We start from the raw sequence: 26,795 nt of genomic DNA on the forward strand, positions 1-26,795 counted from the left end.
GCAGTTCAGTTTCTTATAAATTTTAACATTTTCATGTTGCAATTGGAATTATGACATATCAACTTATGAGGAGTTCTATTTTAAAACATCATAATTTCACGCAGTATAATTATTTAAACACAAAATCCATTTTTACAAAAGTCTTGTTACCAAAAGCATTTTGCATAATTTCTCAGATACGAAGAATTCCTTCACTCCAGAGAGGTATCTGTAGTAAAAAATGTGAACCAATACAAGTGGTACCTTCCAATGCAGAAACATCGGGATCATTAACAGCCCTTTCCTTTCAACATCTAAAGTTGAAGCTCTTACATGAATCTCCACTATAACAGCACAAGGAATGAACTCACCCTCCAGGCAATGCTCCAGCAAATCACCAGCATATTCTGGACCAGACTTTTCAATAAACTCGACAAAGCCTTGCAATGCAGAGGGTGGCGCTTCCGACTCAATAACAGACAAGAAGTTGCACAGCATATCGGCAATGCTGAAGTAGAGCTCCATTGCAATCTGAAAGTAGAAACACAATTCAGTATAAGAATTCAGAATCACAATCTCAGTAGAAAACACTGAACATTGCTGCTTTATGGCATACTGATGTATCAGCAGCAGATTATTACTTTCAGTTCTTTTCACCAATACCAACCAGGTAATTGACGTATTTTATGTAAATGAAGAAATTTACTTAGTGTACAACATAGTTTTACGCAGTAGCGGCTTCTGCCTATTTGCACATTCGCACGTGCACACCCAAATAAATCTGCAATGCAATTATTTTTTATTAAACTGAACACTATCTCCTTCAAAACATCAAATGTTCCGAAGCCCAATTGCCCCATTGGCTTTGCATTACCAGTGCCTGCCGCTGAGATACGTTCGCTCGGAACACAAGTCGCCCTGTGCTCGTTGGCTGCAGCAGCCAGCAAGAAAAGAGAAGGGATTTGCTCTTATAGATCGCGTTATTATGGGCTAAACTCGCACTGCTAGTGCTGTGTTCACGATACAGCAGTGTTGCAATCCCATTCCATTCGAGATCGTGTGGCAGAGTAGAGGCAGCACACAAATCACCGTAAATTGAGTTTTTTAAAAAACATTTTATGGTATCTTCGCCCCACCCTGTTCCGAGGATGACAAGGGCAAGGAAGAAGACAGGAGGAGGGAGGGGAGGACAACTGAAAGCGAAACACGTGCTTTAAACAATGTCTTGCATTGCCTTTGCTTGGCCAAAATAAACTGTCCTTGTAGCACCTTAGTAGAATTATCCACCCGCTCAGTCAGGGGGGGATGTGTGGATCAGTCAGCTCTTTCCATTGTGTGGCAATATTGTTACGCTATCAAAAGCTCGTTCCTCTTTCATTGCAAAGTGAGCATGATTAAAGGGGAAACTGTACATAGCGAAAGCAGATACGTAATATTTAAGGTTGTTGAATATTTGGAGGTAAGTTAGCTACTCGTACAAATCACACCAGCGACTGCAGTAAGGCGGAAAGGAAAGACAAATTATGAAGTACAAAGAAGGGTAGTGTGGACCGAGTGAGTACTGTCATTTTCTTTAATATATTTTTATTTATTCTCTTGATTTTGCTTGAGTTTGTTGGTTTGATCAGTCGGTCGTTAGAAATAAACAACTGCTAGATAGATTGCAACTGATTTTCTGCATGTTGTCGTTGGATTAGCTACCTTGTTTGCAGGAGTGGCCCAAGATAAAATTTTCACCCGGGTGAGGTTGAATTTTGGCTCACCCTACTTTCCACGTAACCATGTTATATATTTAAGGTTTTAATGGCAAAAAATAATAGCCTTATTTTAAAAATACTATAATGCTGTTAAAGAACATGTATATTGTAGGTATGTGTTTATTTTATACCTACATAATGACATCAAAACAACAATAATCTCCTAGCTTAGATGATTTTGCAATATACTTATTAAGTTATTCAGCAGTAGCTTCAATAATTCTTGTCAACAATGAATTCAACTCTTTTTAAAACAAATAGCCACGCAGCCGGTAGAGGCACATAGTGGTTCGGACCCCTCTTTAAATTGTAGATCGTCTGTCTCTGTTTGCTTTTCTGTGCATAAAGTGGACTAAAAAATAAACTCGCGCTTAGTATTTGGCTCTAATCAAGGAGGATGCCCCGGTTTGGCACCCTGGGTAGTGGCCCGATCCAGCTTGTTTCATGTATGCAAATTTAATTATTCTTGTTCACATTTATCAGTGGAGCGAAGGGAAAAGTTTTTACTAAATATTTTGCAAATCGACAATAATATTGAATATTGTAGATCGGCATTTCTATGTATATAATGATTTTATCAGGTTATCGAATGTTGAATTATCTTATTTCCAATAGCATCACTGTTTTCGTGATGGACGGAAAATTTGCCGTGGTATTTCAAATTTGTAAAAATTAATATTTTTTATGAAATAAAACTCTCCTATAGCCTTATTTTTCAGTAAAAGGTGTTCATAACTTGGGTTATCAATACATTTAGAATTATTACGGATGAAAAAAAAAGCGAGTATTTGAGAGGGTTATAAAACACTTCTTCTGGACGCGATGCTGAAGTGCACACCCATAAAGTCAGACCACGAGCCGCCACTGGTTTTAAGTCTGTGTGAAGTTTCTCAAGAAAAGTAATTAATTACTCAAAACCAAGCAGTGTTCATGCTTTGGTTAATTTAAGGAACTTTCTTAGACAAAACTCATTCTGGTCATTTATGATTAACAAGAATTGTTGCTAGCTTGCAATGTTAATTGGGCACTATCCACTGTCTAATGCTTCTACTGGTTACACTTACTCTAATACTATCGTATCATCCTTAGCATTCCTGAGTAATCCAGTCACTCTGCAGCTGGTAGAAAAATCAAGAATGTGTCAACTAAGGTAGGAGGTATTGTGCATTGTTGGAAGCTTTGAATGGTAAGAGGAGAAGGGAGAAGGAGTTAATTGAGGGGGAACGAAGGAATGCTTGGAGCAGGAGAGAGAGGTTAAGAGGTTGTGGTTTTTCGGAGAGAGGACAGTTGTTGTTTTGGAGATCGAGAGAAGGGAGTTAAGTTTTGGATATGGGAAGAAAGGGCTGATCTTGAGACCAAGTTGGGTGAGAGTCTGTTGTTCAAAGTTCAGGAGAACACTAAGTTTTTGGACTCTTAACGATTTTGGGACCAGGGAGATGTCATTCGGAGTGAACTTATCGAGAATCAGTTGAAAAGACTTTCTGTGCGTACGAGCCTAAGGAAAACCTGTTTGATGACATCTACTGAACGAGACAGGTAATCCCTTTTCATTAATCACGAACATGCCGGTTGAGTCGTAAAGGTATTAAAATCAAATTGTGTGTGCCACCTTTCATTTCAGTGTTTGCTTAGATTATGTTAGTTGTACATCTTCACATGCTCTACGGAAGACTAAGCTACTTGCTGGGAAGTAACGCATCCCAAGGTTCGATCCCGGTGCCATTAAGGTAATGTTGAGGCACCGTGAGTGGTGATAAACCACACTTAAGAGTAATGGCATTTTACGTTATGTTTCAACAGAGCACCTCTTGTCTTCAGGTGAACAATTTTTACTTGTCGGTGGCGAGGATAAAACTTACAGAGGACCTACAAAAAATCCAGTGCACTAACCAACTACTCCAGTGGTCTTCAACCTGTGGCCCACTAAAGTCGTTAATGAAATAAATGAAAACAATGCAATCCAGTGACAAACTATACTGCAAGCGATGGTTCAAAAAAGTGAGAAGAATGTTGAAGCCGTCTCAGCATCAAGATCTGAATTCGCCACACCTATTCTGTATAATCATGTATGTCCTGTCCATTGTATCTCTATATTCGGTACCACCTATGTCTGCAAACAGATCACTACCAAAATGAAAAATGTGAAATCGACAGACACACACTATGACCAATCAAGGATTGGCCATACATTCCAAAATACAAACAAAGCACCACACTATTCCATTGAAGTGCAAGGCTCAAGGCTACCATGCCAAAATGACATGGGAAGCCATTTTGTGTAGTACCAATATTAGCGGAAATTAAGAGTAATGCCTAAAAACCCTAATAAACAGCTTTAAATCATGTTAAAGCCACAATCCAGAACAAAATAAGTTACCAACATACCCAAGCCATTTTGCATACAAAGCACGATGTGCTATAATTTGTTTATCATACAAAATTTTTATTTACTCACATATTTTCAAGCGAACATTTGTGTAGGTTCAGAATAATATTCCTTAAAAATACCATTCATTTACCCCAGTTATAATAACTGGGCTTACGAAACCCCAAAAATCGATGTTTTTTGGAGTAAGACAAACAGTTGAAAAACTCCATCCTAGTGTGACACCTGGTGGCCAGACGTGGAACTGCTTGAACCAAGCTACCCATGACTTGAGTCAGCCAATGGGAGCCTCCCTTGGCATGACGGCATGGCCTGGATGGAAAACTTCCTTTATTAAGTGTGTAGGAAGCCATCTTGGACTTCTATTCTGTACCAGTTTGCATGGAGTAAAGATTGTGTCCAAGTAGCATGTTATGCACAAGGTAATCACAAAAGTTCTTGCCTTTCTAGAGCAGTGATAAACAAAGAGCAATACAGTGGACGGTATGTACCTTTAGGTTTCGAAGTAATCACCATCAGCATCCAACACCTTTTGCCAACGTTCCTGCAGCTGCACAATACCCTGGTGATAAAACTCGGCGGGCTTGGATGCAAAGAAGTCCGTGAGTGCGTTCCGCAGGTCTCCCTCATTTGCGAAGGATCTCACACGGAGGTGGTTGTAGAGGGAATGAAACAAGGTCCGGTGAATATGGTGGATGGCACAGTGTCTCCCAGCCAAGTTACTGAAGGGTTTCCCGGGTCCTCTTTGCCACATGTGGCTTGGCATTGTCGTGCAGGAACAGCACACCCTTGCGATTTCACCAATGCAGTTTCCTTCTGCCTTAATGCACGGTGCACCCTTTGCGACTGCTGAGAGTAGAGGTCAGCAGTGATGGTCTGACCAGGTGGAAGGTGCTCGTAATGCACCACTTGCTGACAATTCCACCATACAGAGCGCATAACCTTTCGTGGGTGCAGAGGTGGTCTTGAGGTGTGAGGAACAGGGTCACGTGGCAACAACCAATGTCTGGTACGCTTCAGAGTGTTGTAGAGGACCCACTTTTTGTCACCAGTGAGCAAGCAATCAAATATGGGTGTGTTCAGGTGCCGAGTGAGCAAGGACAAACAGGCTGTCACTCGTTGTTCCTTGTTGGCTGCCGACAATGTGTGGGGTACCCACTTGCTTAATTTGTATGACTTCCCTATCCCATGCAGGTGCAGTCTGACTGTTTCAGCGGAAACATGGAACCTTTCTGCAAGTTCATCACACGTTAGACCACTGCCCTCCTCGATGGCTGCTTTCAGGGCCTCGTCATCCAACACATGTGGTCATCCACTGCGAGGTTCATCCGAAAGGCTCACATCTCCCGAATGGAATTTCTGGAACCAATGCCTGGAAGTGCGTTCATTCATGGCATTCTCCCCAAATGCCTGGCAAATGCGGCGACTTGATGTGGCAGCTGACAGGACCACTTTAAAGTCATACAACAAACACACGAGAACAAGCTGTTTCTATACCTCCATTTCTCTTCGACACTGGACGAGCTATGACTGTTGTGTGTGCGCAACGTGTCTGTATTACTGACAGTCGATGGTCAGACTAACTCCTGATTGCTTGGCAGGCACGTGCATCATTTAGTTTCCTCTCTGTGAGCGCATGATTAATGGGACGTCAGACACGGGAAGAACTTTTTTGGTTACCTTGTAGAAGCATAGTGAGTGAGCACAATGGCCCTGAAATCATTGGGAACTGCAGATATAGTGATTCAGAGTCCCTCAAAAGCCTAGTATGGGCTCAAATGGCAGATAACAGCCAGAAAAGTTATCCATGCCAATAGTCGGAATTTGGGCATGCTAAACAGTGATAAAACGGAAAATGCTGATTATCCTTGTCACGAACATTTCACGCGTGGCCACGTGGCTGTATAAAATGAACGATCAGATACATAGAGACAGGAATCCATCTCAATCGAAGAGTGGAATATCCATCCATCATCACCAGTACCCTCAATAGCTCGGAGAGGCTACAGGAAGCATGGGATTGTGTTTTTGTGCCAGCAAATCAGGTTCCCCCCTCCCCAAGAAATAGAGCCATTATAGTTCATGTGCTTGTGTCCATGCCAAAGATGAGTTCCAGATATTGTAAGTAGAATGTTATCTTATCTAAGTGCTGTGATGCTGTGAGTGTAAACATGTACATAAAGGTTTGTTTTTGCCTGTGATAATTCAAGATGCTTGTCCTAAGGCCAAATGACCAATAAATTCGTCATTGTATCTAATTTCATTCCTGGGTGTGAAATACTGCGAGTGCTCCTCTAGTAACCGTTTAAATTTAGGCTGAAAGTTCCTATAGATACCAAACAGTGTTCTTCTGAACACTCGCTGCTAACTGGGAACACCACACATCGCACATGGGAGATGTGTGGCTGCGTAGAGTAGCTTAGGGAGATATATTTCTAGGTTCATTTATACCCTTCTGGATATTGAAGATAAGTAGATAACCAAATTTCAAAACCTAGACGTATAGCTCCCGAACCCATTGTAATAGATTATGAGACTCAGAGCTCATTGTGGCCATGCTCAAAGATCAGGACCAGAATCTTGATGATCAGGGCCAGAAAATCGACAATCAGGGGCGGGAATTTACCGAGGCATCAGCCGAGGGAAATAGGAAGCTCAAAGCCGTACGGACGGAATTCCAGGCCAGACTGGACTCCATTCATAATGCTACCACCAAGACCTGTGAACTAATGGCAAAAACTGTAGCTTCAAATACAGAAAGGTTAAACAAGCTGGAAACTCAAACAGCCAATGTGGGAATCTGGGAACTCAATGTAATGATTTAGAAGTAAGGTTAGGTAGGGATTATACCCAGTTAACGGGACAAATCACACAACTACGGGAGCTTGTGCATGAGGTGCAAGGTGAAGGTGACCAGACCACAATTTCACAAATTCTATGGAGGTTGGAAGCCCTAGAAAATATTTGCAGGGAAATCACTTGCAGTGACCATGCCGTCATGATCGAGAACAGAATTCTCGAGCGAGTGAGAAAGGAGATGCTGAACTGTCAGGTGGAAGACCGCAGTTCGTGTGTGGGCATCTCCGATGGCCAAGTCGCTGTGCAGCCCACCTCCTCACTTTCAGACCATAGTGGGGAGCAGCCGCCAGCTGGACCCAGTACCGACAATGCAACCTTGATCAGCATCCTTGCTTGCTTGGAAGGGTTGGAGAGGGGGATCACTCAGTCCGTCCTTCCGGTCATGTCAGGTACAAGGCAAATCCCACCTATATAGTTGCACTTAAGCAGCACTGAAGGAGTATTACAATTTTTGGATTGATTCCCAACAGTATCAATCCTTTGACAAGGTGGAGCCTGGGCCACCACAAATTAATCCTTCCTGGCAGCCTACATAGACGTGACGACACCATCCCCAAACACATCATGTGTCCAGAGATTGCAATGTGATTTAGTAGATTACACACTACCATGAAGATGGAGGCAGCCTCCGAAACATTGGTATTTTTTTTAAAATTAACACAGTGGTTAAAAGTCCAAAACTAAGAATGAATGAATCACGACTAATCCGCTACAAAGAAGAACTGTCCAATTACCATTGGATCCTAATAAAGAACCATTGTCGCTAGCATTCAGAGAATTAATTCAGTTAAAAATATGCTTAATTTTCTTAGGATTCAAAAACACTTACGTCTGAAAGTGGATGAGTTGTAGTGTACCGCGACAAATAAACTTTGAAGAGGGGGACCAAGTCCAATGTGTGAGACATCATCTTCAACTTGTTATTCATAACAACCTCCAGCATCTTCTTGAAGCTAAAAGCAGGCTTCTTCTTAACTGGAACTGCATTTCCTGGAAAATAAATTGTGTATGTGTAATTACTAGACACATGCATATTTCGTTCTTGGTGCAAACACCAAATACAAGATTACACACTATGCAGTAATTTGAGCAGAAAATGCAAGCTCGACCAGGACTTGAACCCAGGGCTGGCTCGGTATCTAAGTTACTCGAGCAATGGCATGGTATGCCAGAGACATGGTTTCAAATCCTGGTCGATCCTGCATTTTTCACTACAATTTCTACATAGTATATCTGTGTGTGCCAAATTACACACTGTAATGTCTGGAATTCTTGAAAGGTATGAGGTGTAGTTTCCTATAAATTTTGTCACAAAATGCATGTTAAACTGTTAAGCATGACTAAGATTTACTGCAACAACACTTTCTGGAAGCTAATATATCCTGAAATACAAAAATCATATTGGAAGGTTACTGCCAGTCAGTCCATTCTAAGACAGAAATAGAATACTACATGGGATAAGTATATAAAAATAATTACAAATCTAAAGCAGTGTAGGAAAATGAGGCTGGGAGGCAAAAAATGATGGATATGGCTCTGAAAGAACCCTGCCTTGTCACACACATCCTGAGTTGCACAGGCTGCCATTAAGGATCAAGGAATGATTAAACTTGATCAATCACCCTACAGTCTAGACTTGATCTCCGAGTGTGACTTTATGTAGAAATAAAAAAAAATAAAAAAAAATACTCACCTGCTTTCCACTTCTTGAACTCCTCTTCAAACCACTGCTGCCTCCTCGTCAGCAACTTCATGTGCCACATGGCATGCCTCGGAACCTTATCTTCGATTTCCATCCATTTCGTCAACGATGCCACTTCCTCGGCAAACCGGTGCTCGAGGGTGTCTAAATGTGGGAAAATAGGCATGCATGCCAGCCTGTTCCCGTTCGTCTCCGTTCTCCTGCACAAATCAAAATGGTGATCCGAAATACGCATCATCAAGAAATTGCACCGAGATTCCAGATTCTGAAGCCACGGGACGAGGATGTCGCTGTAATTGTCCTTGTTCACGGCTGGCAAGGAGATTCTTTCCCCCAAATCTTGGTCCGTAAAGTCTCGTCCATCCAGCTGTTTTACAATTACGCTTTGAAGCAAATTCCCATCACTCTCTATTAACTGCTTCTCCAGCTGCTCAAGAAGATTATACGGGAAGTTGGGACCGGACTTATCAAGGCGCTTCTCTTCGGAAACATTTTTAAAGAAGGTGTTATCAAATGTAAAGAAAAGCTCATCACATGGAGACGGAGAGGTGCCGATGAACTCCTGCAGGGCCACACCCAGCTGAGCTGCTGTCCTTGCACGCTCAACTTTACAGGTGTTCAGTAGTATATGTATCAGGCCACTCTGTAAACAAGTAAACAGACAACATCACTTCCACAGCCCTTTTCTTTACACACCAGATGCTCTTAATAATAGGCCAGTGAGAGAACTAAACATTTTGTTCTTAAAGGGGGTTGATTCCAATGGATAGGGACCTTGATTTGACACAAATGGAAAATGTGAAAACGTGTTTATGTATGTACAGTGACATGTCCTGAACACATTTTTCATCCATTCTAATTTGCAAAAAATGCAAATTTGGCATAAAATGTTAATTACGGGCTTAAAGAATGATGCAAAAATCCAACATTCTTGGGTTTTAGGGTTAAAAACAGGGATGGGCCTACATAAAATTTTAACTGATACCGATAATGATTTAATTGATTTGCTTTAAGTCCACTTTAAGGCTAATCGGAACTGGACCTACAGTTTAAAAGTGGGATCCAAACCACTGTGCCATGTGTCTCCACCGGGTATCGAACCCGGGACTCCTTGATTACAAGGAGACAACGTTACCACTATGCCATCTGGGAGGCCCTGTTAATGATATCGATAAAGTTTCAATATAAAATTCCAAATGGTCCTTGAAGAACCTGAATGGATCATTGACCTCTTTAATAAATGCATGTTTCAAGGTGACCGCAGTGCAAAAGAAATTGCATATTTAGATATTTACTTTTTTAAAAAGTAGGGCATGGAGATTAACCATTAAAATTATAACAAAATTGCAGAATTTTGCACTCAATTATAAGATATTTATAGATATAGTATATCAGATTGGTAAAATAATCGGTAATTTTACGGATAAACCTATATAGGCCAATACTGAAAGAGTACTAATTAATCTGTCCCAATAGTTAAAAAATAAAATGTACCATATTTACGCATGTATAACAAGCATGTTTTCTAAATTCTTACGGAACAATATAATTTTTTTCCGAAACTGATTTGCTTTGCAATGGGTTTTTAATTTGGAAACAAAACTCAGAAGGGCATACAAATTATACATTCATACCTGCAGAAAAAACAAAATAATAGAATACTGCACTAAATTATAGACTATTCATAGATCTAATAAAGAGGTCTTCTCATGAACATTTTTATCATTCGCCACCAGGAAAGCTTCAAGAATTATTCATAGATATATTAGATTAGTACAATTGTAGTTTTATAACTAAACCATCCGCTGATATGTCTATATTGGCCAATAATCCACCCCTAGCATGTACTTTTCTTCCTCATTTAAAAAGAAGAAAAATGCATATTATTTCCATTATTTGTATTTTTGTTATTGCCACTTTTGGCTAATCCCCAATCAAAAAACACCCATGCTCAGGCTGACAATTGAATCTTGGAACTTTGGTGACGAGATCGGAAGTCAGGCTAGCTATTATTATTATTAACAATAACTATGACAGGCATTGAAACAATGAAAAATTATATTTTATCACATAAATATCCCTACTACAACTTCACTCTTGATCTATTTTGATTTTGTTTCTAGAAAAGACTGTTGTATAATACTTCAATATATATTTATATTTCAAATAAAAAAAAATAATACACTGAGTAGAAATAACACTGGAATTGCACACTCGCAATACGCAACTGACCTTACCTGATCATTTTCCAATTGGGCTGTTCTGGTGCCTAGAATGGCATCCAATATCAAGTACTTGTAGCTGTATTGTTCCATGTACTTCAGTATCTTCTTTGTACTCTCTGGAAAGCAAGGAGAATGCTTTTCAGAGGAAAAAATAACTTCAGCAAGCACTTGCACATTAAAATACTTCATGACAATTTACTTTTGTTTTCAAGCATTTCTCCCAGAAACAGTTCCTGGTACATGACTCTTGAATCAGGGTTGTTAAAAGTCCAGGAACTCGTAAATTCTAATGGATTCTATTGGGTTCCTTAACAGGACCGGAAAAAAAGATTTTCTTGCACAATTTAAATTTGATCTAAGTTGCATATTGTTTCATTTCAATACTGAACTTTGACCATATTTAAATTAATCTGAAAAAAAAAAAGAAGTTCTAGGTTAGAATTGAAATACAGTAGAGCGTCGATTATCCGAAGTAATTGGGGGACATGGGTGTTCGGAAAACTGGTTTGTTCGGATAATCGAACTGTACATGTTTATTTGCCAAAAAGAAGTACTGTACAGTAAATTTATTCATAAAAACAGGCATCTCTTTAAGTATGTATTACAAAGTAACGTACAAAGGCAACTTTAGTAGGAATATATAGTATGTGGTACAGTTTATTAAACAAAAATATGTACATATTACATACGCATTTTGCATGAACAATACACACAATACACAAAATTAACGTTTAAAAAAATCCTTTATTTTGGTCTGTCTAAGCAAGCCTACACGCTTACGAGCAGCTAAGTCACGTACTTTTTTTATTACAGATATCTGAAAGTGAGCGAGTACACAGTTCGGTTAAGCGGTCGTTCGGTTGACCGACGTTCGGATAATCGACGCTCTACTGTACTTTTAACGATAAAAAGGTTTTGTGGTTTAGAACCCATTTATGAATGTTGATTTTCTCCCTGCACTAGAATTGAATTTATTTACAATTCTTTGACCCTTAATAGCCCTGGAGATGTTAAAAGTCAAGGAATCCATTAATTCTAATGATTTCTATTGGGTTCTATAACAGGACAGGAAAATTTTTCTCGCACATTTTAAATTTAGCCCAAGTTGCATATTGTTTCATTTCAATACCAAACTTTGACCATATTTAAATTGATCCGGAAAAAAGGTTCCAGGACCAAATTCAAATACTTTAATGATAAAAGGGTTCTTTACAGTCTAGAACCCATTAATGGTGGCTGCTTACTAAAGAGGAACAATCTATGCTTAGAATCTTTGAAATGAAAGTTATTAGAAGAATATGTGAACAGTATGTAAGAATAGCATCTGAGAAGCGAGGTATAACTCTTTAAAGATACAGAACTAGTGAAAGAAATTAAACAAAGCTGACATGGCTATAGTGGAATCTCAGGCAAAAGAGCCTGTTCAGACCTGCGACTCCTGTTCATCATACTCCCACGTGGAGAGGAAGGTGCACCAAGACTTTTGGCAAAAGGTTATTTTTCTTGTGGTCGCTCTAGAGGACACATTTATCAAATTCCCGAGACTTCAATATGAAAGAAGCTCACATTTACAAGTTCTGATGGTACAAAGACGTTTGGAAGACTACAATAGAATGGACAGACACTGTTGAGGAATACTTAAAAGTGCTAGGAATTAGGGATTGGAGAAAGAAAGCTCCTCACAAAATGTTGTCCGAGGATTTTGAAGGAGGCAAAGATCCACAGTGGGCCATGGCACATTAAAGGTAAATAGGTAGATAGTGATCATTTGTTACGCACAGGGTGTGGTATAAAAATAAGCTTTTTTTAATTGCAACAAAACTAATACTACATTTCATTTCTAAAAAAAATACGAACACGCCAACTACATCTTTACACATTGCCATTTGCAAAATATGCAGTCAAGTTCGTGTTTTGAAAATTACGCACTACAGGTCTATGACACACGGCAATATATGTGACTGAAATCGTCCATGTCACGTTCTGACACCTGTCAGTTTCTGCCGCGATGTACTTCCTGTAGCTTGAAAGTTCTTCACCCACATCCTGCTTCCATTCACCAATGGAACTGGATCAACTTTCCACAAGATTAAAAATGTTTAAAATAATGTAGATGTTCTTGTCTCGCAACGGTCAGTGTCGCTATTTTTATAAAATGCCCTCACAGCTACAGCTTGTTGAGCTCTGCTCCAACCATCCATGTCTGTAAATGGCGTACATTGGTATTGCAAATGACAATCAAGAAGTGTTGTCAATACCATGACAGAAACTCTCCCAATTAAAAAGCAATACAGCCCAGATTAAGTAACGGTCAGTTTCCTTAGTTTTTACAAGGGTCGAGCGACTGCTCCCTTCCCATCCTTTATATAGGCCCCGCTATCACCTAACCGTTACTCGAAACTTTCCGCTAGTCGGCTGTCCAGCGACACACCTACCTACCCAACGGCCAAGAATACGCACATACATGAATAGATAGACATCCACAACAATACCAAACACATGACACTAAAACCCGACCGATCCAATTAGATTAATTAATTGAACATATAAAATAAAAAGGATCAAGTAATGATTTGTCTCATTACAAATTATTCCAACAATAAATAAAGTCCCTTAATCTAGTGATAAAGGTCTAGGTACATGCAAGGACACTACTCTTCAACCAATAAAACTGAATGAAAGATGTACTTGAAAGGATCAACAGTCTCATAAAATGTCTCCTATTTTTCATCCACTGCAAAAAATAAGTCAGCATAAAAAATCACATGACTGGGAGAACTGATTTGATTTGTTAATTCTAACATTAGCTCAAATGTCCCAAATATGCACATCATACATGAAATTAATTCCTGTAATTTCACTATACACTTACAACAGAAGGTAAATGATGTGAATACAAAACGTTCACAGGATATGTTTGTTTACAATGTCTTTGTTCTTGCAGTGGATGAAGAATAGACTTTCAAACATGGGAGGTTATTGCCAACCTGGCATTCCTTTTGTCCCGTTCTCTCCTCTGTCACATTTGCGCAGTGTATCGCAGAAGCAGAAGTGCATCTGAGGGTCCAGCACCTCTTCATCTTCCATTAGTTCCAGTACGTGAGCAACAAACTTCATCTTGTGGTTGAGAAGCTTAGGGCATTCCATTTGCTTTAACAGTTCTGGAACGAGAGACATTTACTATTACGAGACAAAACAATGCTTACGTTGCATGATACACAAGAGACAGAGATGTGTTAGAGATAGGTCAATACCACTTTGCACCAACCAATACTTGAACACTGCAAAATATGTTAGGGAAAGGACAGATTAATTGGTACTCGGTTGGTATAGGCACATCAGTTTATTAGTAAAACTACATATGTTTTTTAGGCCTGAACTGATACAGACTGACACTTTTGGTCTTTCACAGGGTCCTCAAAAATGCCAAATAGCAATTTCACGGTGTCCCACTATCTTTATATCACTATTCTTATACAAAATGTGAAGTTTCCATCTATTTAGCACCAATATTGTGTGAAAAACTGTATTTTGTGATTGCATAACAGATGTTTTAAAATTCTGATATAATTCTTGAATATTTTCAACAAATTTCTGGCAAATTATCTCATAAGTGAGTGAAACATTCACCCACTAATATTAATATTTTGAACAACTTTTAATTGTTACAATTTTCAAGCATCAGTATTGGTGTCTACTGGCAAGACTATCAGCTCTATTTTTTACCAATTCAATATGTATATCTATAAATGGTGGAATTTATTCCAAAATTCTGCCATATTGTTATTTTTATAAAAATAAACATATAACTCATATTAACATACTGGAATAAAGTACAATGGAACCCCAATTTTAAATTTTCCTTTTTTTTAAAGTTTTTCCAGCTGGGTTCCCTGAACAACATAAAAATGAGGTTCTATTGTACTTACTTATTGATCTGCCAAGTTATGTCTAAGTTCTATTAATTTCAGTTGCCAATGCTGCCATACATTTGTGAGCATGTTGGGCTACTGCTCGGATGGTTTCTGGTGTCATCTAACCAAAGCTCCCCAACTACTGAACATCAACGTGGCTCACAAACTGGTTGCTAAAATAGCACAAACTCAGCAAACACAAACAATGCTCTCCCCAACTTCCTAATAATCCATGGGTGCACAATGCAGAGTTTGAATCCAAGGTACATTACATTAGCAGATCCATAAACGAGAAAATTAAGCAGCACCTGACACACTAAAAAAAATCCATCTGACCAGTGGACCTGGCAAGCATATAATCCGAGTATACACCAGGCATGTAGAAAAAACGAACAAGCAAGAAGAAAAGAAACATGTTATTATGCAATTTGCATCAACAGTGGTCAGGCACAATGCATCTGTATCAATGTATCAATCTCCAAATACCCAAAAGTAACAATGACATCACATATGAACAGGCAGTAACGGTGCACCTAGTGGTTCCAAGCAAAACAATGTACAGCCGAGCCCAGCAAGCAATAACATACAAGGCACATACTGAAAGTCGTGAGCCTTGTTCGATTACCCTCAGGCCTTGACTATTTAGGTTGAAACCACACATATGGCAGGTGCAGCAATCTGTTGTCCACTGCATGAAGCACATGCTGGTGCAAACGCACTTTTAATATCACTCCTGTGGCTAGGAGAAAAATGGCGTCCACAGATATTTCATTTCGTCAACATGCTGTCATGGAATTTCTTGTTAGTGAAAACATTGGAGCTGCACAAATTCATTAGCATTTACAGAACTTCTATGGAGATGCCTGCGTGTGTTACAGTACAGTGGAAAGGTGGGTGAAACATTTTAGAGATGTTAACACAGACATTGGAGATAAGCCTCATAGTGCCAGACAGAAAACAGCTTTCAAGCACCACACGGACTGGATTGACGAGCTTATCCAAAGTGATAGAAGGATGAATGTACAAGAAATTGTACATTATCTGATCATTGGACACAGTGCTATACAGGACATTATAAAGACTCTTGTTTATCACAAGCACAATGCATTTTGCAACATGACAACACCCGTCCCCATACAGCTGAGCGCACAGTCCAGGATATCAAAAAGATGGGCTGGGAATTAATGCCCCACCCTCCCTAAATTTCAGACCTAGACATGTCCAACTTTCACTTGTTTGTTCCATTGAAGAACAGCATTCGGGGTACCAAGTTTGACAACTATGACAAGATGAAGGATGAGGTTCGCAAATGAATACGTCGTGCCGAAATGGACTTCTACAAGAGTTGCATTTTCCATCTGCCGTTACAGTAGCGCAAAAAAATAGTGGTTCATTACTTTCAGTACATACCTTGTACATTCCCAAGTGGATGGTGGTAATGACCACCGACATTAATAGAACTTCAATAAATCAGTTTTGCAGACCAATACTTTATTCCAGTACATTAATTTAGTATGCACTTTCATTTTCTTAATCACGAATATAACTCAATGCCATAGTTTTAAGTAAATCCCTAAACACACAATTTCTCTATCAACAGTCAGTGGTATAAGGTGGTTGACGAACTGTTCAGGGTATTCGAGGAACATTTCCAATTTTATATTGGACCGGTAGCATGTTTGCTCGATGTTTACCATGAAGGTCAGAATGAGAAGATTCTGGAATATTTTAATTTCCATGAATGAGAAACAAAATGCACTTTCTAGCACAAGGCACCCGAAAGTTGGAACAATCGATTGCCAACAATAACTGCACAGAAAAATGAACTGTAAGCTTATTAGAGGAGTCATAAGTTAGTTAAGTGAAGCTAAACAGTAACCTCAGTCCCCCACAGAACCTCAGGCAGCAGCAGGAGAGGCCAAAATCAGCAGTTGCTCCCAGCAGAAGCACATCTGTGCAAGAATGCAGTCATCACTGGTTACTGGCATGCATTTTTGTGGATTCACATCACAAAAACAAAAAGTGTTATCTAGTGGTCCACCCAGTTAGAATACACTATTTTCAAGTCTTATTCCCAACTTTAACCCTTTCCCCACCAAATTAAAATTAAGCATGTGTACCCGATAGACCAACAAAGTAATACATTTAATATAGGGATGAGCTCATACTACTCTGGACCAATACAGATAAAGGTTTTGCTTCAAAATATTAGAGATTACATCACAATATTTAAATATCTCTTATGTCATAATCAAATACATGGTTTTGGTGCAAAATAAATGGAAAATTTGAATTCTTGCATAATCTCTAGGATAATTAGACTTTGAGAAAGTGCTGCATGGGATTTTTGTGTACCAAAAAGGCGTAAAAATGCCGGTGAATAAAATCTGATACTTTCTGATATCGTAACAAACTGTGAAGTTCGTGGGATCTTACCAAGAATGTTAACCAATTAATCAATGGGTGATGTAGCTTATTCATCATTCATCCTCAATGATGAGCCTTCGTCATTAACATGACGAGTTAACGCTTGGCAGTGCGAAAGGCACAACTAAAATTAACCCCTAAGAACCAAAACTAACAACTACAAAAGACAATGGTCACTCATTGGGTTTTATGAACCTTTGAACCTGAATCACGGCTGGGTTAGGATAATTACCTGTCTATCTGATGAATGAAGATAATTTCGAAGAATAAAATAAACTAAGTCCTCTGTAGGCTTCGTTGCAGCTTGACCAGCGCGTCGCCTCACTTTTGCTCCACTCCTTTCCTAAGCTCTTCACTCTCTTCAATTCAAATTAAAAGTCAGTCCCTTCTCTGTCTGTCTCACCTCTATATTACCCAGGCCATGGAGACTTTTCCTCCATGCCGAATCGTGATTTTTCCTGCCACTATGCAAACCACTTACTCCATAGGCTGATGGAACTTCCTATATCCTGAATACCTCAGGAGGTTTGCATAGCACAACACTGTGCATTATTTACATACCTCAGAGACTGAGACAACTGAGATAAACAAGTGAATGCCCTGGTCAACATGAAGCATTAGAGAGGCTTTAAATAAAATATAATCGTATGGATTGATACGATATTAATACCGTATTTACGCGTGTATAATGCGCACTTTTTTCCAAAATTTTTGCCCTTCAAATCTGCGGTGCGTATTATGCACGGAATAATTCGGACAGCCAAAATTAAATCACGCATTTTTTTTCACTATGTCACTGCGTATAACATGTATATATCTACAGATTGCCTTTGTTTAGCAATAATAATTTTAAAAAATAACTTTTTAATGCGAAATGGCCGTTTTCTATGAGTTGTCACTTAGTAATGGAAAGTTTTGCGACACCGAGAAAAGCAGCACCCGTTCTGGCGGCATTCAAGCACGCGCCTCCCGTCACACGGGAGACGTATCAAGCGGTATTTTTCGCAGGAGAAATAACTTCCACAAAAATTGTTTTCGCCTTATACATGGTCATGAACAGAGATCGGGCGAAAAATACGTTTTTTGCACTCATTCCCTTCAGAAGCACTCTACCGCTCGCAAGTGGGTCTGATCTAAAAATAAACACCAGACCACGCTTCAGTTATATCAAATAGCACTTGACCTCTGTCCTCCCCTACCCCAAGCGTACCAATGTTACCCGCAGCCGACGGCTGCTACCCAACATGCCAGGCTTGTTTTGCCATTGTGATTTCGTTTGCTCTTGGATACATGAGAAGAGATCGAATATGCTTGGATGTTATTTTAAACCGACTTTGTAGCGTACAACTTCCGGTAATCACTTTCATTCAAAACGTATTCTTTGTTCCCTGTAACACTTCATAAAGAAGTGAAACTGTTATAGATAACACTGGGGAACAGTGAAATTGCGGCACAGTGTTTGAGAGCTAATTTAGGGCAATTTCATGCTGCTGAATAATGATATAATAATATATTTCCTAAATTGGCTCTAATTTATGAAATAAATGCAACTAAACCAAAATGGCGGAAACATAAGACATACATATAAATGAACTTCCAACAACGATTTAATATTTCTTTTTGTGATTACAATCATTATTATAAAAATAAATTTATATAGGCCTATGATCATAATAATTAAGAAAATATGTACACAATGAAGTAACAAACTATGTGAAACGTTTTCTATACGATTTCCTGCTGTATTGCTTTTTAGGACAATCCCTCTGTAAGCTCCAACAGTGGTCGGCCATCATGTGGCGATCCCACCGTCCCTGGTACCTTTCTTCCATTATCCTTATATCTTGATGGAACCTTTCTCCCCGTTCTTCACTAAAATCACCAACGTTATCAGGGAATCTGTCAATGTTGCTATGTAGAAAATGTATTTTCACACTCATATTAGCTCCCAATTTCTCAAAATTTTTCAACATATTTCCAACTATATCGGGGTACTTTTCTGCTCTGTGATTCCCCAAAAAGTTTTTGACGACGGACACAAAGCTCAGCCAGGCCTCAGATTCGATGTAAGACATGTAAGTTGTAAAATTGGCATCATTTATAAGTGGTCCGTCAAAGATTCCTGCATTCAATTTTACAATACTTAGTCCTGGAAAAGTGTGGCATATATATTTGAAACAATCACCACTTGTATGTAAGGCCTTGACAAACTGTTTTATCAACCCAAGTTTAATATGCAGTGGCAGAAGGATGATTTTGTCCCTATCTATCAGCGGTTCATGAATGATATTAGCTTTTCCCACTAATTTTTTCCCTTGGGGGCCAAACTTTTATCGTCCAATGCTTTTCTCAAGCACGACTATCCCACAAACATAGGAAACAGCGATACTTTGTGTACCCACTTTGCTGTCCTAATAAAAAATTAACCATCTTCAAATCCACACACACGAGCCTCTTATGTTCAGCATATTCAATTTTTTTTCTAAAACCATTTTTATGTTTTGGTATTCTTCCTTAAGCTTTGTTGAGTGTCCGATATATTGCCTAGCAATGCTTCATAAGTTGCCTAGCAACAATGTACAAATAAATAAATAAGTTTCTTAATGGGAATTTCAGCCCATTATCAAATTTTGATATTACAGAGAAAAGCGTAGAGTAATTTTACCTCCTACATTTTCCATGGTGTGTTTATTTTTATAACTGGAGTCAATTCAACTGAACCAATCATACAATTCGCAATCACAGCTGTTTTGTGTGCTGAAACTGTTATTAAACTTTATGCCGCAAAATAAAATCTTTTTTTTGTTCCCCAGTGTAATCAAAGCCACATAGGCCAACTAAAGATCGTCAACACTCTTAATGCATTTTCATCCAGGTTTCCGCAAAAGTTCACTTCGATCTTACGTACTTGCATCATAACTTCCGTTTACCACTTTCTACATTTTCATGACTGTGCCGATGTCCTAATATTTGCCAAAAGTGTTCCGTTGGCAGAGTGACTTATCCCTCTTTTCTTCTCAGCAAACGTTTAGGGGGGGGAGGCAATGCCGATTGTCTTCTTGCTTGTGTGTGCACACAGGCTGATTACAGGCAAGGGTGGAAGTGGACCGCTCTTTCTTTCCTTTGACTTCTAAAATGGTCAACCAGTTCTGGATGCATTCTTGAAAACGAACAAAAACCATAGGACAAGTATAAAAAAAATGCCCCCCTACCCAGCTTTCTCCGCCACTGGTCTGCACGGCAATGTAATAATTGCAGAATTCAGGTCCTATTTTTTTTTCTTTTTTTAATGCTATTGTATTGAAATATTGCCCGTATTATTGTCTGTTGCAAGGTAAAATGTAAAGAAAGGGTTTATTCTTTCTTCTTCACACAGCTGATAAAAGTTCAGCCTTCGACAGTTGCGTTATCTTTGAAATACGGAGGATTTTCCCTGACCACCTGTTGCTCAAACTTCCAGCCGGTCGCCTTGTTTTTACGCTGCAACTGGCGCCAGTGTTTTGTCTAGCATCTGCGAAGTTGTCGCTTGTGGATAACAGCAATGACTCATCCAGCGCGAAGGCAAGTCATTGTTTTGTATCTCGCAAAGCTGTTTTGATTTGGCGATAACGAAATTTGATCTTCAGAAAGAAAAAGAAGAGTAAAACAACTTCATGTTCTGCATCTTTATCTTCAGAACCTCAATGTGTAAGCTGCGAACGATTTTTTTAAAAATGCTCAATGTATAAGCTGACACCGATTATCGTCCATTAACGTGAGAGTAAATAAAGATCTCACATTTTGATATCTGAAAATGCGCAGGTGTCATAAAGCTTGTTTTGAGTTCATTTTATGCTTTTGGGCTAATCGGGACTAAATATACAGTTTCAGTTTAGTGAAATCTAATTCCAAACCAAAATGATTATCGAGTGCGACACTGTTCAAGGTGTCTTAGAATACGCATTGGGTGCAAATAGATCGCAAGTTGCCCATTTCCTTTTTCAGGCTGGCTTACAATGCAAGTCGAGGAAGAGGAAGGACTGCTCCCTGGAATGGGGGAGGGGGTGAATTAGAAGTTGGTCGAAGGAAGGAAAATGACATTTTTACGACGTATTTTACACAGCCGAACCAAAACGAAATTTACGGCCCCTTTTTTTTGTGCCTAGAAAGGTGAGATCTTCCGAGAGATCTTATCTTAGCAGTTCATCTTGTAACAGACAATGCTCTAGTAGACCCGTATTAAATCCAACATTCATTCTGCCCGATTATCTCCTAATAATAGTTTTTGATGCAAATTCCAGTAACAACCCCTTCAAAATAACTACCTCTTTCCTGGGAACTATGAAAGGTCGTTGTATCGAGAGTTGACTGTAACAAATATGAAGGTAAAATAATTACGTCAACACTTACCAAATAGAAATAATTACTGTATATTTACTGTGCTATTGCGGCTTGACTCACGTAAATAAATAAATAACGTTTACACTTAATTTCGTCATTCACTCCCAGTTACTAATACAAGCAGTCTGAAATGTCCTCACTTCCATCCATCTTGTTCGATATTCCCGTTACCTTAAAACTTTTGATCATCATTTCAAGGGAGATGGAGTTCCATGCCTCACGAACCCATTCACAAACAATCCGCAGCGATGCACGTTTCACCCTCCCGCTTGATGCGAGTTCATGCTGCCTTGATGTCATCCATCTATTGTAAGCATCACGCACTGCGACCTTGAACGGGTGGTTGATAACTTTGCTCCCTCCTCTCCTATGAAAAGCCCAACATCTGGAAGTTCAACGTCGCGTGGTGAATGCATCAGCTACGAAAGCAAGGAAAAGATCGTTTTTATGATCTACTGATTAATTTTAAATGAAATACGTAAATGCTAGTCCGACGCTAAGAAAGCCATTTCTGGAACCTGAATTGTACTGCGCATTATATACGAGATATATTTTTTTGTTGCTTTTCCCCATCAAAAACGAGGGTGCGTATTATACACGCATGCGCATTATACACGCGTAAATACGGTACATCAGCACTGGTATCAGCTCAGGCATAATTTAATATGCTGCCAATATTGTGCTATGAAAAGACGTTTTGCTACAAAACTATATCATTTCAATAATAAAAATAATACAGAGGAACACTAAATTTAAATTCCCACATTATACATTTAGTCTTTATGGCCCCAGTACACCCATACGTTAAATTGTCCAAGATTTTACATTTTTAGTCTTGGTCTCCTGACAAATGAAAAAAATAAAGGTTCCACTAAAAAAAAAGGTAAAGTGTTCCCCAGTGCATAGCACCACGCCATGAAGGCGTATAGGGGGTGTGGGGGTAACGCCCCACACTTTCTTGATCCGGTCGTGAGTGGGGGTGATGTGATCAGCACCATGCCCCTGGCCGCCTTTACCCCCCAGGGTTTCCCCCAGGTACCCATGTTATTCGAAGCTGGGTGGGCGCCGGGGCCACTACACTCAAATTTAGAAAATCATGATTAACAGTTGAAATACTTGCAGTTATTCAATTGTGCAGACACATTCCTAGTTTGTAAACATAATGAATATGATATGTTGATAAGGACTTGTTTTCAACAAAGTTCAATTTCATAATGTACATGCAAAAATGTTAATATTCAAAAATTGAACAAAAGCTACACTACTTTCGAGGATGCAATACATGTTGCCTTTTCCAGGTAAATGACTACCTTTAACATAACCAATTGTAGAGAACCGATTGTAATGTAATATAACCAACAATGCACTTACTTTTAGAATATTTTTCAAATAATGACAATTCTGGAGGTATATCATAATTATTAACAGAAGAACCTTCAAGATTCTGAGGAGTCTCGTAGATATATTTTCTTTCTTCTAAACATTCCTTCAGCCACTGAAACAGAATGGGGAAACAGTTAGAGCAGCACAAGTGCTAACATCCATGCATCAACGTCAGAAAGCAAACATACAGAAATTGTCAATATGAATTGAAAGGTGGGGTTCTCAAACCATTTGTGGCCACCTTTTCTGACATCTTGAAAATTATTACTGTTAACATGTTTGCTGCCAGAAAAAAAAATGTCTACTGATGGCATTGGCTGATTGCAGTTCTTGCTTGAGAGCAGTGATATAAAATACAATGCATGAATGTTGTATATAAAATATATTGTAAAATTTCAATTGATCCACATTTGTCACTTCTTATTGAAGTAGATATATATACTAGGGATGGGACCGATTAATCGGTACTCAATTGGTATCGGCCGATATAGGCATATCGGTTTATTGGTAAAATTACCGATTATTTTACCGATCCGATATATCGATAAATATCTGATAAGTTAGTGCAAAATTCTGCCATTTTTGTTGTAATTTTTATGGATAATCTCCATGCCCTACTTTTTTAAAAAGTAAATGTATAAGTATGCAATTTCTCTTGCACTGCAGTCACTTTGAAACACACATTTTTTAAGGGCAATGAACCTTTCAGGTTCTTCCAGGACCAGTTCTAATTTTATATCTGATCGGTAGAATATCGGTTATCGGTATCGGTAAATTTTATATTGGTACTTTATTGGTATCGGCCAAAATTTCATATGGTCCCATCCCTAATATGTACTATAAGTACTCAGAACGTTGATCTTTTTACAAGATTCTGCTTCTTTCCTTTATGTAGGCTATTTGTTCTATCTGATGGATGCATTAGAAAAGTTGTTTGCCACCTGTTCTCATAAAAATGTAATCTCGGTTGTGACAACTATTTGATTTCTGTTATTTAGTGTCCATTTCTGCCACTTTTGGCTAATTGCGACGATAAGGATGAGTGATGGTATGATGAAATTGATGAAGGGACATCGCAAAAGAGCACTTGCCAGTCTGGGATTCAAAGCCGGAACCCCTGGTCGTCATAGTATGCTGCGCTAACAACTCTGCCATGTAGGTCGGCATTTGTGAAGATGACATTGTCAGAACATCGACTCTCCTGCAGATATGCTACCAAGTAAAATCATGCACTTGATTGTAGCTACAAACAAGCCAAGGTCTTTTGACAGATATTTTCTTGTGCTCATGACTGTAGCAACCCTTGCATTTATTTGAGTGAGGAAACTACAATGCTTCCAACAGGTTTGATACACGAGGTGTTTCCAATTCGCCCTTGTTTCCATCTCTGACCATTCAGATGACACTTTTCACTGTGACAGAACGTATGGTAATCATGAAAAAGAACTATTTCATGTGAAGACTGGTTGTTGATTGTTCGATAGCCAGCTGCCGATGCAAAGACAGGGAGGAAAATGCTGGGAAACATTTATCAGCTCAGTCCGGAAAAATATTCCGAGACTGGTAACATAAGAGGAATTACCTTAACTACTAGTTCCAAATCCGACTTTTGAGGGTATAACTCAGGAAAAGGGACATCATCTAGCCAATACCAAATATTTCTGAAAGTAGAAAGAACAATACAAAAAGATGCACTCATCACTTTATTATGCATATTACAACACATTCATTCATTCTTCCTATTTTATTTGCATTTATATTTAACCACTTACACAGCAGAGCCATGGTGGTCTAGTCGGTAGAGCATCTGACTGCCATGCGGGAGACCCGGGTTCGATTTCTGAGGTGGCTGATCTAAGGTCAGAATTTTTCCAGCCTTGTCCCTGCACATAAAGCAGTTCTGGGGCTCACCTAGCCTCAACTAAATGGGCAGTTGGGTGAAACCCTGAGGGGGGTAAAGGTGGCTGGAGCATGGTGCTGACCACATCTCCTACAACATGGCCGAGATCGATACAATGTGTGAAGTCCTACCCTTACATCATTCTATATATGCATGGAGGCACATAGTGGTTCGGATCCCACTTTAAACTGTAGGTCCAGTCCCAATTAGCCTTACTGTGCATAAAGTGGACTTCAATAAAACACCAACTCAACTATCCTATATAAGCTTCATGTCATGGTGCAAAGTGCAAGCAGAACGTTTACCTATTTTACATTCCACAGTTTTTCTTGGCACTTTTCACTGATAGAACGTATGGTAATCACAAATTAACCCCTAAAGACTAGGACAGGATTTGAACCCCATGACACTTAGTGGTTAAGATCTTTAGGTGCCACTCACTGCACTCTGCCTCAAAGCTATTTTTTCTATTCCAATATACTATGATTAAACAGCTGCATGCAATATTCATTTGGTGACTTAGTTGGAATTGTTGGACACAATTCAACAAGTGTGCTCTTAAAAAGCTCTTTGGGTAAAGATTGGATGTGCATAAGAAGCTGGTGGATTCAATTAATGTGGCTTATTTTTGTTGTTACGGGATGATTTTTGCGTTTCATAAGGAGGTTTTCATAATAATTATCAGCCTTTAGTCTGCATCTATGTATGTATCTCCCACATGACAACAACACCGTGTTTTAGTTTTTTTCTTTTTCTATATCCCTATGCATAGGTCCGAGCTGATAACGATATATTACGTGGGTCAGTCAAAAAGATAGTTGCACAGCATGAGAAAACAAACCAGGAGCGAACTTTCACGGAACTTTTATTTGCACATTAAAGTTCCATACAGAAGCTACTTTTGGATGTAATCACCTCCTTTATTTAAACATTTGTCGAGGCGTGTCACAAGTTTGTCTATGCCTGCTGCGAAGAGGTCACGTCCAACGTCCGATAACCATTGATGGGTTGCAGCTTGCACCTCGTCATCAGAGTGATATCGTCGCTTTGCAAGTCCTTCTTTCATGGGTCCAAAAACATGGAAATCACAAATTGCAAGATCTGGGCTATAAGGGGGGTGATCCCACACTTCCCACCGAAACTTGCGCAGAAGATCCGACGTTAGCCTTGCCGCATGTGGTCTCACATTGTCATGCAGAAGCACAATGCCTTTTGAAAGTTTACCTGTCGCGATATTGCATTTTCACCATACACTTCGGGCACCTGCCGATAAATTTCTGTGCAGTTACACCTTTTGCGCACAAAAACCGAATCACTGCATGCACTTCCACTTTGGATGCCACCTGCCGCTGCCGAAACATGTTCACGACTGGTTAGCAAGAACCTCCACTGCCATGTCAATGCCGCTACGTCACATCCCACAGATACATGTATGCAGTGTTGCCAACGCATTGCAAGAAAATATCCCCATATCACAATTTTTGACGGGGGTGTGCAACTAAATTTTTGACTGGCTCACATAGGATGTACCAGTTCAAACTTAATCACCAACACCCATCGATATTTCCTGGGATATGAGCATCTTGTAGAGGCCACAGAAATGGGAAGAGACATTTTCGCAGTCTCATTATCCTTAAAATTATGCCAAATGCACAATTTTATTTATTTTATATTGCACCAACACTGTCACAAAAGTGAATTAATATTAGAGCTCTGACTATTTCTTATGTTTTATTTTACTTCACATTTCTGCCAATTTTTGCCTAATTATGAAGGTGGGGATGGAAAGTGACAAAATGGAATTGACATCAAAATCATAAATTAAAAACTGCACTTGCTCTTCAAATAAAATTTATTTACTTTGTTAAAAATAAACTAAAAGC

General features: G+C 39.2%; 1 protein-coding gene across 3 annotated transcripts in view; it reads right to left on the reverse strand.

Moving 5' to 3' along the window:
- The window catches only part of LOC145997374 (uncharacterized), a 71,613-nt gene that overhangs the window by 16,469 nt on the left and 28,349 nt on the right, over positions 1 to 26,795 (reverse strand). For all 3 annotated transcript variants that reach the window (XM_083134344.1, XM_083134346.1, XM_083134347.1), the window contains exons 13-19: positions 24,595 to 24,673; positions 23,001 to 23,124; positions 13,896 to 14,069; positions 10,921 to 11,024; positions 8,675 to 9,326; positions 7,811 to 7,971; positions 351 to 510 (exon numbers count right to left, since the gene is read on the reverse strand). In XM_083134344.1, the coding sequence (XP_082990470.1) occupies positions 351 to 510; positions 7,811 to 7,971; positions 8,675 to 9,326; positions 10,921 to 11,024; positions 13,896 to 14,069; positions 23,001 to 23,124; positions 24,595 to 24,673 (1,454 nt within the window). The remainder of the gene's footprint in view (positions 1 to 350; positions 511 to 7,810; positions 7,972 to 8,674; positions 9,327 to 10,920; positions 11,025 to 13,895; positions 14,070 to 23,000; positions 23,125 to 24,594; positions 24,674 to 26,795) is intronic.

This window comes from Lepisma saccharinum, chromosome 13 (genome assembly GCF_977018435.1).
Source record: "Lepisma saccharinum chromosome 13, izLepSacc3.1, whole genome shotgun sequence".
Taxonomy (NCBI): Eukaryota; Metazoa; Arthropoda; class Insecta; order Zygentoma; family Lepismatidae; genus Lepisma; species Lepisma saccharinum.